General features: G+C 32.1%; 1 protein-coding gene across 3 annotated transcripts in view; it reads right to left on the reverse strand.

Moving 5' to 3' along the window:
- Lasp (lasp) overlaps positions 1 to 17,485 on the reverse strand; it is a 128,489-nt gene that overhangs the window by 45,302 nt on the left and 65,702 nt on the right. For all 3 annotated transcript variants that reach the window (XM_065506335.1, XM_065506336.1, XM_065506338.1), the window contains exon 2: positions 7,189 to 7,283. In XM_065506335.1, the coding sequence (XP_065362407.1) occupies positions 7,189 to 7,283 (95 nt within the window). The remainder of the gene's footprint in view (positions 1 to 7,188; positions 7,284 to 17,485) is intronic.

Below are 17,485 nucleotides of genomic sequence, written 5' to 3' on the forward strand. Positions count from 1 at the left end.
TGGCAGTAAGATATTAAATATTATATGGTTTTTAACATTGGTAAATATAAATTTTGTAAATTATTTGATATTACTACAGAAGTTGTATGTACAACACACAATAAATATTTAAGTAATAAATTGTTTAGCTTATAAGAAATGTCTATATAATACTTGTAGTATTGAGAAATATCGGGAGTATTTCAAAAATTTTAAAAATATAGGTTGCTGAATTCCTTAATAGCCTACCTTTACCCTCTAATCTAATACTTTTTCGTTGTAGCGCAGTATTATTAATCTACACTTCAACTCTAATGAGCATACATGTGTTTAAAATTAACCCATAAAATATTTATATTTTAAACCCAGTTATTTTTGCATTCTACACCATTGTGCCGTCACTTAATGTCACTGCATCTCTAAAACATCAAGTTGCCTTCACAGTTTCTTTACTAGGCCAAATTTTTAATAATTTTCAATTTACTAGACAGCACAAAATTAAAACAGATATAAAATTTATGAAAATGATATTTCCGTCCCTGTCTGTGTTGTCTATGTTGCGCTAAATATGCCGGTTAAATTCTTCTTTGCCATGTCTACTGCATAAATGACAACAAAATATTGTTTGTGGAGAAAAACAACAACGGCGACAACGAAAACAACAACCACACAATGCAATAAAACAATAGATTTATTACATTTAACAGTAAATTTTGCTAATAATTTACTGGTGCTATACACTCTCCTGTGCTCCACAAACATAAACATACGCACACAGCGGGGATGGGATATTGTGATTAGTTTGCCAGTTTCACAGTTGGAAAAAACTTTAGAAGTGTGAGGTTCGTCGAAAAACCTGTAAATACAGTATTTTTCTACAGGGGCAGGCGATTTTGACAGTCTGTGGAGGCCTTGTTTGTTTGCTATAAAAAATCGAGACAACAATTAAACAACAAAACAACGCACATTTAAGATTTTTCGTTGCAAAAATCAAAACTTTTGAACCAAATGAGATAATCAAAAAAATTAAAAGGCATATGACATATAATTGATCAGCCTATGAAATGAATGTTTGAAAAGGACTATACGCGTTTTAGGTGAATAATTATGGGTTAGCGAAGTTGAAATTTCTGGAAAAATCAATTTTATGGGAAGTAAAATAAAATATTTTTTTTTTTTGTAAATTTTTGATTTTTTTGTTTTAAAATTATTCCAGAAAAAATTTTAAAATATTTTTTTTTTAAATTTATTTTTGAATTTTTGAACTTATTTTGAAATTTTTTGTAAAATATTTTTCAAAATATTACCAAAATTATTGCGCAAGGACGGGCAGCTGGACATTATTGCATTAGGTAAAGAAATAATCAAAGAACTTATTTGGAAAATATGGCAAATATAGAAATTCATAGTTTTTTTTTTATTTTCGATCAAAGTTGAGAAATATGGATAGTTGGTGATTATCGGTTTTTCTGGAATCAGTACATTTTTTTTATTATTTTCTTAATAAATATATCTATCAATAGAATCAAAAATAATGACGATCCGTTACTTAGTTTTCGAGGTACTGTATCTGAAAGCGGACCAAATTACCTAAAAGTGGTCTGTTTTTTTTTTTTTGAACACTGAAAATCAGTCAACTTTGGAGTGCTATATTTTCTGAACCAAAAATCCGATTGTAATAATAGTAGCACATTTGAAATCGTTAGACTATTTCCTTTAAAATAGGTTTATTCAATATTTTTTAGGTACAACATCACTTGTTCTACGGCCGCCACTGTGCGTCAAAAAACCTGCTAATAAAATATTTTCCTATAAGGGCGCTGGCGAATTTAGACCGGGGTCACCATTTATGAAAGTAAAATTTGTGTCACCACTGGCGGGTTAAAGACAAAGGGAAAACGGAGTCTCAATGCCCCAAAATGTAGTACCTCTGGTATATGAAAAATTTAAAGCGATGCAAAATCTTTGTTCTCAAATTTTAAATCTCGAAGAATTCATCATCTTTTTGAGTCTGAATTCATCCCTTTTATTTTAGACCCCAGCAAAAATTTTGTGAATTTTTGTAATGACAACTAGTTATTTCATGCATTCTTTTGTAAGGAGTGGTGGTAACCCAGCACATTATTTTATTTACTAGAATAAGTACTTATTTTTATACAGGCTGGTAATGAACTTTTGCATTTAGCACAGCTATCTAGTGTGTTTGACTGGAAACGGGAGGTTAGCCACCTGTCAAAGCCATTAATTTTTTTGTTCATATCATAATCATTTATATGTTGATGTTAAAACTATTGTTAACTTACAATAAAATAAGTCGTACATGGAGCAGTGAGTTAGCAGCTTAACTATCAAACACAAGCAAATAATGTGACTGTTCGATTCCCACACAAGGCAATATTTTTTGTGTTTTTTTTTTTAGCTATATATTCTTGTTGTGAATTTACTACTTATTTCTCAACTGATTGTAAGTACATTTGTAAGCATGACCCCTGAATTTTTTAAAAATCTCGAACAACGGTAAGTAGTGTTTCAGTCAAACAATAAGTAGTTATCGCTCTGCTCCAATTATACTTGCTGGCTTACTAGGTAAGTAAAGTTTTTGCTGGGACGTTACAGATTTCCCTTTAATCATTTGGTCGTTATTGAACTTTCCAGGTCCAAAGTATTTCCAAATAAATGTTTCTATAAAAAAAATTGAATGTGGATGATTTTACATGTTTTCTCTGTTGCAAACTAGCATTTTTTTATACAACCCTTAATAAGTTATGAAAATATCAAATAAATATAATAGTACTTAATTATCCATCCCTGTTACATAAGCAAATATGCATATTCGCCCCATTCAAACAATGACAACAACAACCAAAACAAAGAAAAACAAGTAGCAACAGCAGCAATGCAATAAAACAACAAATGATTGCGGAAAATGCGCTGTTACTTCCGAAGATTTTTTCGGTTTGGGACTGATTGTTGACTCTTTGTATATAGTTTTTGAAATGATTTGATTTTAGCGATATGATTACAGATTATATCCACACACTCAAATGCAAACTTGTATTGTTTTCTTTTTTTTTGTATATTTTAAGGTAGAGAGAAAGAAGAACAATAATAAAAAAAAAGAAGTAACAAAGAAGGAAAATGTGTCAGTATGCAAAACAGGATGTTATAAACTTTAACATTCTTTTCTTTTTTTGCTGCATTTCTTACTCCTCTCTCTCTTTTTGTTTCATGCTGAGAGATTTTTTTCTGATTTGTTTTTATTGCAATTGTTTGTTTGAAAGTTTATTGTTTAACTGAGGTTTATGTTGTTGCTGCTGTTGTTGTTGATGATGATGACGTTGTTGACATAAAGTGAGAAAATATGTACAATGTGGCAATGTGTTTTAATGTGTATAATACACCACTGTAAATAATAATAATAGGTATACGAAATTTATTTATAAAAAGAAATATTTAAATATAAGGAGTGTGTTAATAGATAATAAGCCTTTAAATTCTTAAAATATCATGGTTAGATAAATAATTCGCAATAGAGAAAAACAGAGAAGTGTCTATGTCAAGGCAAACATATTTAAAAGTTTAAAGCCACGCCCACTCTAAAGTAGGCGTAGCCGGAAAACTTTAATAGAGCTAAAAATTTCAATGGGATATGAACAATTTCATTAGAACCGAAAAACTGGGTTTTTTATAAACCGGTTACTTTTATTCTAAAACCGATTTCGATGATTCTTTTTACGCCCACAATACAGAATGTATTTCTCACAGATTTGATTTGTTTAAGTTATATAAGTTTTCTGGAAGTCTCCAAAAGTTAATTTTTATATTAAATGATTAATCTGAGATGAAGTTTATAGGGTTTGTATGGGCTGTAAATCTACCTTATTATTATGCTCTAAAGTGCCATCATATGAAATTGCTTAAGTAATGCAATTGTCTCTATGTCAGATTTGTAAGTGATGTGTAAATGTATTTATCACTCTGTTGACAATGTCACTTCTATTTACAAAAAAAGAAGTGATACTTAAAAAAAATACATAAAAGAAGATAAGCAAATCTACAACTACGAGAATATTCAATTTGTAAAAAGGGAAATGCAGTATTTATAACAATTTTACTTAAAACACACTCAACTTATACTCAAACTAGAAAAATACTTTTATTATTTTATTAAGTTGCAATAAAAGTAGACTTTTTTCAAAACTTCTCTGGCACAGGATATTATAAATTAGTGATGATGTTGGCAATATCCAGGAAATGTGACCTAGATTTTGTTTGCAAGTAACTATTTACTCTTGAACACCTTAAAAGTAAACTTTTCTTTTAAATTTTTGGTTACTTATCAATTTTTAATGTAGAAATGAAAATTAATTTAATTTAAAGTTTTAATATTTTTTTTAATTTTTTTTCTATTTGATTTAAAATATTCATGTACAATATTAAGTAATGTCTATCTATCCCCAACAAAAAGGCGCCATTGCCCAGCAACTTAACTTGCATATTTTCTATTTTTTTTTCATATTTGTTGCTATAATATGATTTAAATTTCTCTGTAGGTTTGTTATAAAAATGTATACAGTTTGGCCGCAATCCAAGTAAATTTTTTTTGCGACATTAAAATAATAAAACTTTAAATTTGTTTAATTTAAAGTTTTATTAAGTAAATATGTACTACATACAATTTCAACTGGAAAAAACAAATGTTTGTTTTTTAGAGAGCTAGAAACTTTATAAATATAATGAATTACTAAAGATGATTCGTTTTTAGGATAAATCATCATCATCATGTGACTTTTTGTGAAATAGAGTCAGGCTAGGACATGCATTAAATATTGAGCATCAATTTTGTACTGTAGATTTCAGTGACTTATTTTACTTATTATACCCTTCACCATGAGTGGCAAGGGTATATAAGTTTGTCATTCCGTTTGTAATTTCTACATTTTTCATTTGCGACCCCACAAAGTATATATATTCTGAATCGTTATAGATAGCGGAGTCGATATAGCCATGTCCGTCTGTGTGTTGAAATCAACTTTCTGAAGCCCCCAAATAACTTACATACACGAATGATACATCAATATCTCCGAAATTCTTCCGGCTCGGTTGCTATTTAAAAATTAATTTGGTGAAGGGTATATAAGATTCGGCACAGCCGAATATAGCTCTCTTACTTGTTTTTAATTATTTTAGGAGTAAATATCAATTTCGAATGAAACATTTTATTTTGGAAATAATTCCTTAGATCTTGAACGATTGCAGATATATTAATGAAATCTTACAAACTTTTGTTACCCGGACCAGCAGTTTAGCAGATTGAGATTTACGAGAGATTTTGGATAAAAAATAAATTGATTTTTTATCCAAAATCTGTCGTAGTCTCCTTTGAGCTCTATTCACTTTGGCCAACGTTTCTCCAATTTGTTTAACCCTTCCAAAAATAAGATTTGTCGAGGCCATCAAAATAGGTTTTTTTTGTGAGATCGTTTCATCGTTGTAGTCAAATCTCTTTCCGTCACAACATTTCGTTAGGTTCGAAAAAAAGAAAAAGTCACTCCGGGCTAAATCCGGAGAATAGGGCGGAAGAGGAAGCATTTCGTAGCCTAATTCATGGATTTTCATATTGTGCACCCGATTGTGAGCAATCCCGGCAGTCGTCTTGCGGAAAGCTTTCTCATACCCAAGTAATGATCATTCAAAATTGCTTCCACAATCTCTCGCACTTTCAATCTCCGATCGTCCAACACCATATCGTGAATTTATTTCAATTGATTCGGGTGTAGAGACCTCAACTGGGCGTCCAAAACGTTCGGCATCTTCTGTTCTTGTACGCCCACGACAAAATTCAGTAAACCACTTTTTTATCATAGAAATTAATGGTGCAGAGCTCCCAAGTATTTATGATGTTTTTTCCCGCAAAAAATAATGCTTAATGAGCAGACGAAATTCACTTTTCTCCAATTGCTCCACAAGTCACGAGTTAATCTGCTATCAATGGCTGTCAAACACAAACTAAATGACGCAGCTTGTTCAAATTTTGACAGATGCCAACTGACAAATGCCAGTTGTCAGGAGCAGTGTGGCTCTTTTAGTTACGAGTAGGGAAATTCAAAAAGTTGCGGACTTATTGACCCATCCTAGTACTATCAGTTTTTTCCAATCGACCTTATTGTACGCTTTTTGTTTTCGTAAGATCGTCCAAATATGGATTCATTCACCAGCAAATATTTAGGTTTGTTATCAATTTGATAATGATTTGAAATTCTATCCATTCTCCAATGTCAAGCGTTTGAAAACGACTTGATAAACATTTACCTAAAATATTACTCAATAATTCACAAACAAACAAACTTTAGTGAATTTGACAGTTTCAGCCACTGAACAAGTGAAGATCAGCTGTGCTCTCGACACCACCATATGGTGAATTCGCCTTGATATGTATGTTTGGCTTGGTATTGTAGTCAGCTGTTTTTGACCGTCTGTCCGTCTGTCTGTTGAAATCAATTTTCTGAAGACCCAAGATATGTTCGGGATCCAAAATTCTGTCAGACATGCTTTCCTATTTAAAATCAGTAAAATCGGTCCACAAATGGCTGAGATATGAGCAAAAAACCAGCACAACCTCGATTTTTTACCTATATCTGGATTACTAAGTGATTTATATAGACAATATGGATATCTAATGATAGATATTTCAAAGACCTTTGCAACGACGTATTAGTATATAATACTAATTGTAAGTTGGACCTACTAAGTCCAACTTACATAGTAAGGGGTCAAAATCGGAAAAAAATATTTTTTAACCCGAATTTTTTTTTCACCAAAAAAAAAAATTTAAAAACAAAAAAATTTTTTTAAATTTAAAGAAAATTTTTTTTTAATTTAAAAAAATATTTTTTTTTTAAATTTAAAAAAAAATGTAGAATTTAAAAAAAAATTTAAAATAGAAAATCGAAAAAAAAAATTTCCAAAAAATTAAAAACTTTGGAAAAAAAAATAAATTTTGTTTACCTAAAAATATTTAAAATTTTTATTTTGAAGTAAAATTTTGTATTATCTTGAAGATGCCAATTAATTTCTTGAAGAAAATAACATTAAAAAGCTAAAATTTCGATAAAGCTTAATGCGCCAATAATTTCACTTGCGTTTGGAATAGAATTCTGTATCAGCGGATTTATAAATAATGAAACTAAATTAATTGTTAATACTTACGCTTCACAATATGGTGATTTATTAAATCCTTTATATGTTTTCATATTCAATGTCATGCCACATTCTGTACATCTAAAGCAGGTTTTATGCCAAGTCTGAAATAGAAAGAAATACAAATAAATATATTTAATAAGAATATTAAAATAACTATGCTGCATTTAAAAAGAAAACTAAAGCTTAAAACTAAATAAATATCACACTAAAATAAAAAAAATGAACCAGATTGACATTTAGAGAGAGCAAAAAAGGAATAAGCTGCAAAAGAGAAAAGTAAAATTGACATATTTGTGGTTTTGGTGGCATTAAAGCAGGGGAAATTGAAATTGAAACAAATAAACAATTCCCATAAACGTATTAAATTACAAAAAATCTACATTAAAACTACCTCAAGAAAATCTGTAGACATAAATTAAAGTAGTAGCTTGACAGATAAATTTACACTATTTATGCATTTGAATATGAGTGACTGACATGTTGTGACATGTCTTTAAGAAAACACTAAATGGCTACTTAAAACAAATGAAAACTAAAACCCCTTACAAATTCCAGCTAGAAAGCATAATATAATATTCAAAATATTTGTTAATCCCTAAATGGTCATTTAATTTTACAGGAACAAATTTTGTTGGAGATTAAGGGATTTATTTTGTTATAACTTTAGTTTCAAATTGCAGTTGATTTTTATTACAATTTAAAACTATTAACTCTAAATGGTTTTTCATATATTGTTTACTTTATGTTTTTGTTACATTTAAAGGTGTTAAATTACTTTAGTATTATGCAATTTATATGGAATATTATGAAAAATAAAATAAAAATAAAATTCACTTTTTTTTAACATGCATTTCTGCTCTAAATATTAACAACTTGGTTTTAAGACATAGTCGTAAAAATATACTTACTTTCAAAGTTTAGCTCATGTACTCGAACAAACATAACACCATAAAAGGGAGATGATAAAGTTCCAATCCATACAAAAATAGCCATTAGATATGGTATTTTATGAAACAAATACAGTTAAGAGCAAAATTAAAGGGAGAATTATAAAGCGAAATAATTTAAGAAATTTGAAAAAAAAAATTTTATTTTATTAAACTTGAAACAGTAAAAATATTAATATTTGGTCTAATACGAATCTAATCAAAATTTTCAATGTTCTAACAATTTTCGAATTATCTTTATCTATGTTTTTAATAATATTCCAGCTGACGGCATTCAGTTATTATTCCCTCTACTCGTTTTTTCTTCATTGTTCACTCCTTATGCAATGAGGAGATTGTGTCGATTATTTAGATCTCTGTCCGGATGATGGTGCAGATATCGGACAGTCTGGGAGAAACTAAGAAACAAAGTTCATCAGTATTCGAGTTCCCAAGAATTTGCAGAATTTGCTTGTCGCAATTATTATCCCAAAGGTCTTATAAATATACGGTGTAGATAGTATATAGTCCGTTCGATTGGCCTTCCTATCTTATGTAGGATGGTGCCGTGATCAATACGGTCATGCCTCAGTCTGCCTGACCCTTTGAGTCTAAGAGCAGACTTTCGAGAAATGCATTTGATATAAACATAGAGGTAAGGTATGTACAGCATCGTCTCCAGACTGACCTGAGGAGCCAACAGGAGCTAACAGCAATATTGGCTAGTCTCCATACCTCGTTCAGAATGTAGAGGTATTTTTTAACGTAAAGCAGTCTCCAAGACATTTGTCTTCTGTCGAAAATTTAAGAATGGTATCATCCGTATCAGGTCTTTGCCAGATTGACCAGCAGAGCGTTTTCACAGACCCTTAATAGTTGGTATGATTCCCTGAGTTCATTTATTGTGAGAAATAATTTCCCTTTAATAAGAAGCACATCGTCGTCATCGTTTGGTAACTATTCCACTGAGTCAGAAAACGATTTAATAACGACAAAAGTTGAAAAACAACACTTATGGTTTGCATCTTGTCATGGCTTTCTTTCCAATACCCAAATTCGAATTTACGGTTCCGCTCTTAGCATGTAACACGACCAGTTCGTTATCCGTGAATCAATACCTAAATTACTACGAGGATTTATACATATTGTTAAATGCATCCTTTATTTCAGCAGAAATTGTTAGGGGAGAGGATATTCCTGATATGGACATCAACAAATCTTTCCAGTGTATTCAGTAAAAACGATGACAGACAGTTCGGTTTGTAATCCTTTGCGGTATTGTGGGATATCTTTCCATTTTATCAGGAATCCTGGCTTACCAAAATCTATGCATAAAAATTTTGGTAGAAGTGGTACTTTTAAATCAAGTTTCCCCTTGATAGTACCGATAACATGATGAAAGGCCGCCTCCATTTCCATTAAATGTTTTGTGCCTTGCAAAAGATGTCAGATATTCTTGATAATGTCCAATTAGTCTTTCCAGTGTTTTCAGTAAAAACATACTGGCATACTGATCAATCTGTAATCCTTGCGGTAATGTTGTTTATCTTTCCCGCTTTGGGAATAAATACTATGGTGATTCTGATTCCGGAGAATTGCTAAAGATCCTAAAGAGAAATAGCATGATGGCTGATATCGATTGATAGAATGACGCTGGCAATTATATAACAATTACAATGGAGGTACAAAATGACCAGTATAAAGTTTCCAAAAAAAATAAGGACCTAAATATGCAGAGGATACTCCATGAAGATTGTTGTCAAACTCAGCAAGAGCCTACAAAATCATTGGGAGATACTCAAGCAGCAATTTCAAAACGTTTGCGAGCAGCAGGATTCATCCAAAAGAAGGGAAATTGGGTTCCAAGACGATTTTACATGTCCGAAATGCTGCTTGAACGGTATAAAGAAAATAATTTTTGCACAGAATCATTACTTTACGCTTCGATAACCTGAAGCTTAAGTGAAGCCAGGCCAACCACCCGAATCGACACCATGACGTTAAGGTAATTCTATGCAAATGGTGGGAGCTTAAGGGTCCTATCTCTTATAAGCTGCTGAAATCTGACCAGACCATCACAGGGAACCTGTACCGAACGCAACTTATTCGTTTGAAGCAAGCATTGGCCGAAAAACGCCCAGAATAAGCTACCAGGCATTAAAACGTAATGACAATGCTCGGCCACATTATGCAATACCTGTTAAAAACTATTTAGAATTAAGTGGTTGGGAAGTTTTGCTTCACCTTATAGTCCAGACCTTGCCCCATCCGAATACTATTTCTTTCGATCGATGCAGAACTTTCACTTTGGAACAGAATATCCAAAATTGGCTTGATTCGTTCTTGAACTTAAAAGATGAGTAGTTCTTTTGGCTTGGAATCCATATGTTGCCAGAAAGTTGGGAAAAGGTCGTAGCTAACAATGGCCAATATGTTGAATAAATTTATATTGTACAAATGCTTCAAAATAAAAGCTAAAAATTTTAAAATAAAATCCAGAATTTTTAAGTCATATAGCCAATATATAACCATCAAACTGATTGTGGACGTTTTTCTTACAAACATTTTAGAACAACTATAGCAAAATATTCGAAAATAGCTCCACCGGTCGTTCAGTTTCTGGAAGGTTTGAGAATATCCATATCTGATCTAAATTGACTAAAAATCCTGAGCCGCAAAATCAGCATTGCCTTGTGTTGTAAATTGTATATCGAAAAAGCTTTACCAGATTTGTAATATTTACCCTTTGCCAGTTAATGAGTTTAAACCAATGGTCGGCATAGAGATGGATTATATAAATGGGAGATTTCACGTCAAGTGAACCAACTTTAAATTAAAATAAAAAAAGGGCCCATTTTAAAAAGTTAGATTTTGGAAAAAAAAGTCAAAAATTGCATATTTTGAGTTACAAAACATTTATTTTGATAGATATCCCACTCGCATCCCAATAAGCGACTAAATAGGTCTTCAAGGCAAATATGTGAGCTTTCTGTTGAACAAAAAAAAAAAATTAAAAGAGGTCCTATTTTGAAAAAAAAGTAAAAAAAATTTTGGATTTTGCAAAAAAATTCAAAAATTTTATGTTTTGAGTAACAAAACATGTTTTTTGATAGATATCGAACTCTCATCCCACTAAGCGACCTAATAGGTCCTCAAGGAAAATATCAAAGCTTTATTTTAAGAAAAAAAGGGCCCATTTTGAAAAAAAAGTCAAAAAAGGTTTTGATTTCGAAAAAAAAAAAATTAAAAAATTTTTATTTTTTTTAAATATTTTTTTTCGAAAGATTGAAGAAATAGCTATCTAAACTATTTGGGATACATTTTGCTAAGAACAATAGGTAATAAGTTATATGGATGAGAAAAACCACATATTTGGCCAAAATGTAAAATTTTGACCCCCTCTAACTCCGAGAGTTCTTGACCGATCTTGTTGAAAAATTGTGTCTGAATTACTATCGAATAGGTTTAATCGATTTTAAAAGTTGGTTGGTTCACTTGACGTTAAATCCCCCAAATATATTAAACACTTAATTTCTATGTTGCAATTTGACCAGCTATTGACGGTGATTTTTGATTCTTTTTTTTAACCATTTTTATGAACTTATATAAATAAACGATCATTATCGGCCCCCGCACGACTATGAGTGCCGACCACTGGTTTAAAAGATAATCCACTATCTAAATAAACCATTAAATAATAGTATGTGGTAAAGAAAAATTTATTTAATGCTATTTTTTGTTTGTAAAAAAATATATAAAAGTGAGCTTTATTTATGTGTCTAACTAACGGTAGTTACACACAGCTAGACATTTAGTCAGTCAGTCGGTACGTCCGTCCGTCCCAGTTAAGGTAATCAACGAAATGTATTAAAATCACATATCACAGTCATCATCATACCGCTCAGCTCTTTTCAATGTATGGGGCATCAAAGTATGTTACAAGTGTATCTAAGTTTATACATATTTATATACGGGTAAGTAGTCTGATTTTCAACCGTAAATTAAATGAAAAGTCTATTTAACGGTGCGTTGCACCTTAAGCTCTTGACTGTATAGAAGAAGAAAAAACTATAAAAATAAAAATATTTATGGTTTTTTTCTGTTTATAGTTTTATTTTATTTTGGTTCAAACAACATTTTCATTTAACAAATGATGACCAACATGTTATTTAAACATAAATTTAACATTTGAAAAAAAAAAAACCTTAAAATATTTATATAATATGCCAACAGATGATGATGATACTTAAATTATGTTTCGAGTTGGCCAGTTAGTGTTGAAAAATATGTAGTTTAATGTGATAATAAAAGTTTTTAAATTTGTTTGAAAGGGATTTTATGGTTTCATTGTTTTGAAGGGTGTTAACAGAAAGAAATTTCAAAATTTTCTAAACGTTTGAGTGAGTTTTGAAAAAAAACTACTTTAAAACGCCCCCCACATGCTATGGAAGAGGAGGAGGAGTTCAGAACCCACTTTCTTGAAATTAAAACAAATTGTTGTTGATTTCTTAAATGTTTTCAAGTTTTAAGCTTCAATTCAAGGTTTTTCTCATATACATAATTTGAAAATTTATCAATTGTGTTGAAAACAAAAATTTGAAATTCAAATATTAAATATTCAAAGTGTGTCAACAACAATTTTCTATCTCTATATGAAAAATGTTTTGCAAAAACAAGACAATATAAAATAAAATTCCAAACAACAACTGATGTGTTAGCATTTTACAAATTATAATTCCTGTCAATGTAAATTATGACACTAAATTAAAAATAATATTTACTGACCGTCAGCCAGGCAGTCAGGCAGTGGGACGGACTTTCAATAGACACAAATTTATAACAATAGCTAGAGTACTGCTGGCTGCTGGTACATACATGATTGGGAGAGCAAATGAAAACAATAATGATTTAGAGGATGGATTAAATTGTTTGCTACTCTAGTTTTTTTCCAATTTTATATTTATTTTTTTATGAAAAATACCAAATCATTCTTTTCCGAACAAATTTTGCAACCAGAACAAAAGCCATGTTGAAACAATTATGTTGTCATAGTTTTACCCCGTTTTTTTTTTGTATTTATGCTGTCGCAGTTGCAAAGATTTATATTTTTTCTATTTTTCGAATTTTTATTATTATTTTTTCATAAATTGCAGCAGGAACATAAATTCATTGTTTACTCCATGACCACCCAACTAACCAATTCCAATTCTAAAAAAAAACACACAAGAACTAAAAATACTAGATGTGAGACTGAGAGGCGAAAGTCTGGAAAGAGTAAATATGTCAACTTGACAGTTAGTCAGTCCCTTAGTAATGTTAAGTTTACTTTGTTAGTAGTTACTGCTGCATGTATGACTTGATTTTATATTCATTCACATTCATTTCCATTGTGCCACTCCAGTGTTCTATAGGGACCTGTGTTTTTTTTCCTGTCTTGTTTCATATTTTCCTAAGTGTTTTAAATCATACAAGTTGACAGTTTTTGGGTGAACAACAAATTGCATAAAAATATTGAAAAATTAAATTGTGTACTTTGAAGGAGGGACAGAAAATCGTTTCAGGGAGGCGATTCATTTATATTTATTGGGAGTATGACTTAAACAAACATTTGTACAATATAAATTTATTCAAAGCCTTTTTCCATCTTTCTGGCAACATATGGATTCCGATCCAAAGGAACTGCTCATCTTTTGAGGCCAACAATATATCAAGCCAATTTCGGATACTCTGTTCCAAAGTGAAGAGAACGTTCTGCAACGATCGAAACAAATAGTAGTCGGACGGGGCAAGTTCTGGACTATATGACGGATGAGGCAAAACTTCCCAACCACTTCTTTCTAAATAGTTTTAACATGTGGCCTCGCGTCATGATGGAACATTACTGTTTTATGCCTGGACGGATATTCTGGATGTTATTCGGCCAATTCTCGCTTCAAACGAATCAGTTGCGTTCGTTACAGGTTTCATTCGATGATGAGCATTTTGCTCCTTAGCGCCATGGATAGAAGCCGAAAGACCTCTTACAAGGTATTTCGGCTTCAATTCATATGGTACCCAATTTGTCATCTTTTGGATGAATACTGCTGCTTGCAGACGTTTTGAAATTGCTGATAGAGTAGCTCTCAATGATTTTGCAAGCTCTTGTTGAGTAAAACCTCCAATTCGGATACTCTGTTCCAAAGCGAAGCGTATCTCAGTGAAATCGTTCTGCATCGACAAATAGTATTCGGAAAGGCCATGGCCTGGACTATAAAGCGAGTGAAGCAAAACATCCCAACCACTTCTTTCTAAATAGTTTTTAACAGGTATTGCAACATTTGGCCTAGCGCTGTCAGGATGGAATATTCTGGGCGTTTTTCGCTTCAAACGAATCAGTTCCGTTCGGTACAGGTTCCCTGTGATGGGCTGGCCAGATTTCAGCAGCTCATAATACATAGAAACCTTTTGGTCCCACCAAATACAGAGCATTACTTTAGCGCCATGGATATTTAGCTTTGGTGTCGATTCGGCTAATTGGCCGGGCTTCACAGATGATCTCTTACTCTTCGGGTTATTGTAATGGATCCATTTTTCATCGTAAGTAATGATTCGGTGGAAAAATTATTTTCTTTTATAGTGTTCAAACATCAATTCGAACATGCAAAATCGTCTTTCAAGGTCTCGCGGCTTCAATTCGTATGGTAAAAATTTTACAGCTTTTGTATGAATCCTGCTGCTCGCAAAAGTTTTTAAATTGCTGCTTGAGTAGCTCTCAATGATTTTACAAGCTCTTGTTGAGTTTGACAACAATCTTCATGAAGTAATGTCTCCAATTCTTGGTCTTCCAACTTTTTTGGCTGGCCTGGGCGATATTTGTCTTCCGTGTCAATATCACCACTTCTAAACCGAAAAAACCATCTCTCCATAAGCTTTGGTGTGCAAACGGTGTGCTTCAGCGGCACTTTTTTTCAAATTAAAGGAGTAAAGCAGAACATCCCGCATATGACGAAAAAAAAATCTTATTTACAATAACTAAGTGCGAATAAATGACAGATATGTGCCTTTCAAAATGACATAGAAGTTATTAGAAGCAAGATACGCCATCTATTGTAAATTTAAGTCATACTCCCAATAATACAAAAATTTTGAACAAGCTGCGTCATTTAGTTTGTTTTTGTCAGCCATTGATAGCAGACTACCTCGAGGTAGTCTGAATTTACTCCATCACTCAAATAAAGTCTTAGCTTGATAAATACTCTGGAAACTCTGCACCATCAATTTCAATGGAAAAAGTGGTTTACTGAATTTCGGAAGATGTCAAACGTTCTGGACATTGAAAAAAACACCATATGGAGGTGGCCTATCAAAATTTGAAAGTGTGAGTGATTGAGAATGCCATAGTCATCTCAAATGACTGAGTGCTTTCAATATGGATTCCGAGCCAAAAGAACTGCTCATCTTTTGAGGCCAAGAACGAATCAAGCCAATTTCGGATACTCTGTTCTGAAGTGAAGCGTATCCCAGAGACAGCGCATTTGCTGTGATGGTCTGATAAGATTTCAGCAGCTCAAACAAAATACGGAGCATTGCCTTAGCGCCATAGATATTTGGCTTTGGAATCTATTCGGTTAGTTTGGATTGCCTTCACATATGATCTCTTACGCTTCGGGTTATCATAATAATATCCTTTTTCATCGCAAGTAATGATTCGATGCAAAAATAATTTTCTTTTATAGCGTTCAAGCAGAATTTCAGAGAGACAAACTCGTCTTATAAGGGCTCTCAGCTTCAAACCAATATCCCTGCTTTTGGGTGAATCCTGCTGCTTGCAAAATCACCACTTCTGAACCGAACAAACCATATCTCGCACGTTGAAACCGATGAAACACATTCAAAATAAGCTTTGGTGAGCAATCGGTGTAAAAGTAAAGCAAAATGTCCTTTATATGACGCCTTGTTTTTTTATTTTTATACCCTACACCACCATAGTGGGGAGGGTATTATGAGTTTGTGCAGATGTTTGTAACGCCCAAAAATATTAGTCTAACACCCACCTTAAAGTATAGCGATCGACTTAGAATCACTGAGTCGATTAAACGATGTCCGTCCGTCCGTCTGGTTGGCTGGCTGGCCATGTAAACCTTGTGCGCAGAGTACTGGTCGCAATTTTGAAGATATTTCGATCACATTTGGTACATATTATTTTTTCGGCCCAAGGACAAAGCCTATTGAAACTGGCTGAAATCGGTCCATTATTTCACCTAGCCCCCATACAAATGTCCTTCCGAAATTGGACTTTATCGGTCATAAATGTTTAATTTATAAATGTATCTCCACAAATTGCGCTCCAAATAAGTTTTATATATACAAAATTCATGTCACCAAATTTTGTTACGATCGGTCCATAATTAGTCAGAGCTCCCATATAGACCCGCTTCCGAAAATCACTTTATCGTGCATAAATCGCTTAAAAATATTGGTATACTCACAAAATTCAACATATTAAACTTTCATATAGACACAAATTACACGACCTAATTTCATGGTGATCGGTCCATAATTGGTCATAGCCCCCATATAAGGCCCACTTCCGAAAATCACTCAAAAATATAAATTATTGAATTTTTAAAAGAAAAATGTTTTTGCTCTTTTACTTAGTTTAGGGTATTATATGGTCGGGCTTGACCGACTATACTTTCTTACTTGTTTTTTTTTTTAATTTTTTGGTGAAAAAAATACGGGTTAAAAATTTTTTTTTACCGATTTTGACCCATTGTAGGTCCAACTTACTATAGCCTATATATTGTCTATATTTATGACTTAGTAATCCAGATATAGATAAAAAATAGGGCAAAAATCTAGGTTGTACCGATTTTTTCCTTATATCTCAGCCATTTGTGGGCCGATTTTGTCGAACCGAGCCGGAAGAATTCCCGATGTATTAATATGAATCATGTATGTAAGTTATTTGGGGGCTACGGAAAGTTGATTTCAACATACAGACAGACGGACATGGCTATATCGACTTCATTATCTATAACGATCCAGAATATAGATACTTTGTGGGGTCGCAAATGAAAAATGTAAAAATTACAAATGGAATGACAAACTTGCCACTCATGGCGAAGGGTATAATAAAGACTTTTAGTAAATTTACCTTTACCCCCAACCAATACTTAAATGTTGTTGTCCAACAATAAGGAATTGAATCATTTTATTTTTATTTCTTAAGCATATTCATAAATTTAAAACCATAAACTAAATTTTAAACATAAATTCTAAATTATGGTATTTTTTAAAACAGCTTTTAATTAAAATCTGTTATTAACTCTTAAAAAAAGTTAAGAAAAAAGTTACATTCAGACGTTTACAGGTAACATTACATTGGGGGGCGATGA

Source organism: Calliphora vicina, chromosome 3, assembly GCF_958450345.1.
Source record: "Calliphora vicina chromosome 3, idCalVici1.1, whole genome shotgun sequence".
Taxonomy (NCBI): Eukaryota; Metazoa; Arthropoda; class Insecta; order Diptera; family Calliphoridae; genus Calliphora; species Calliphora vicina.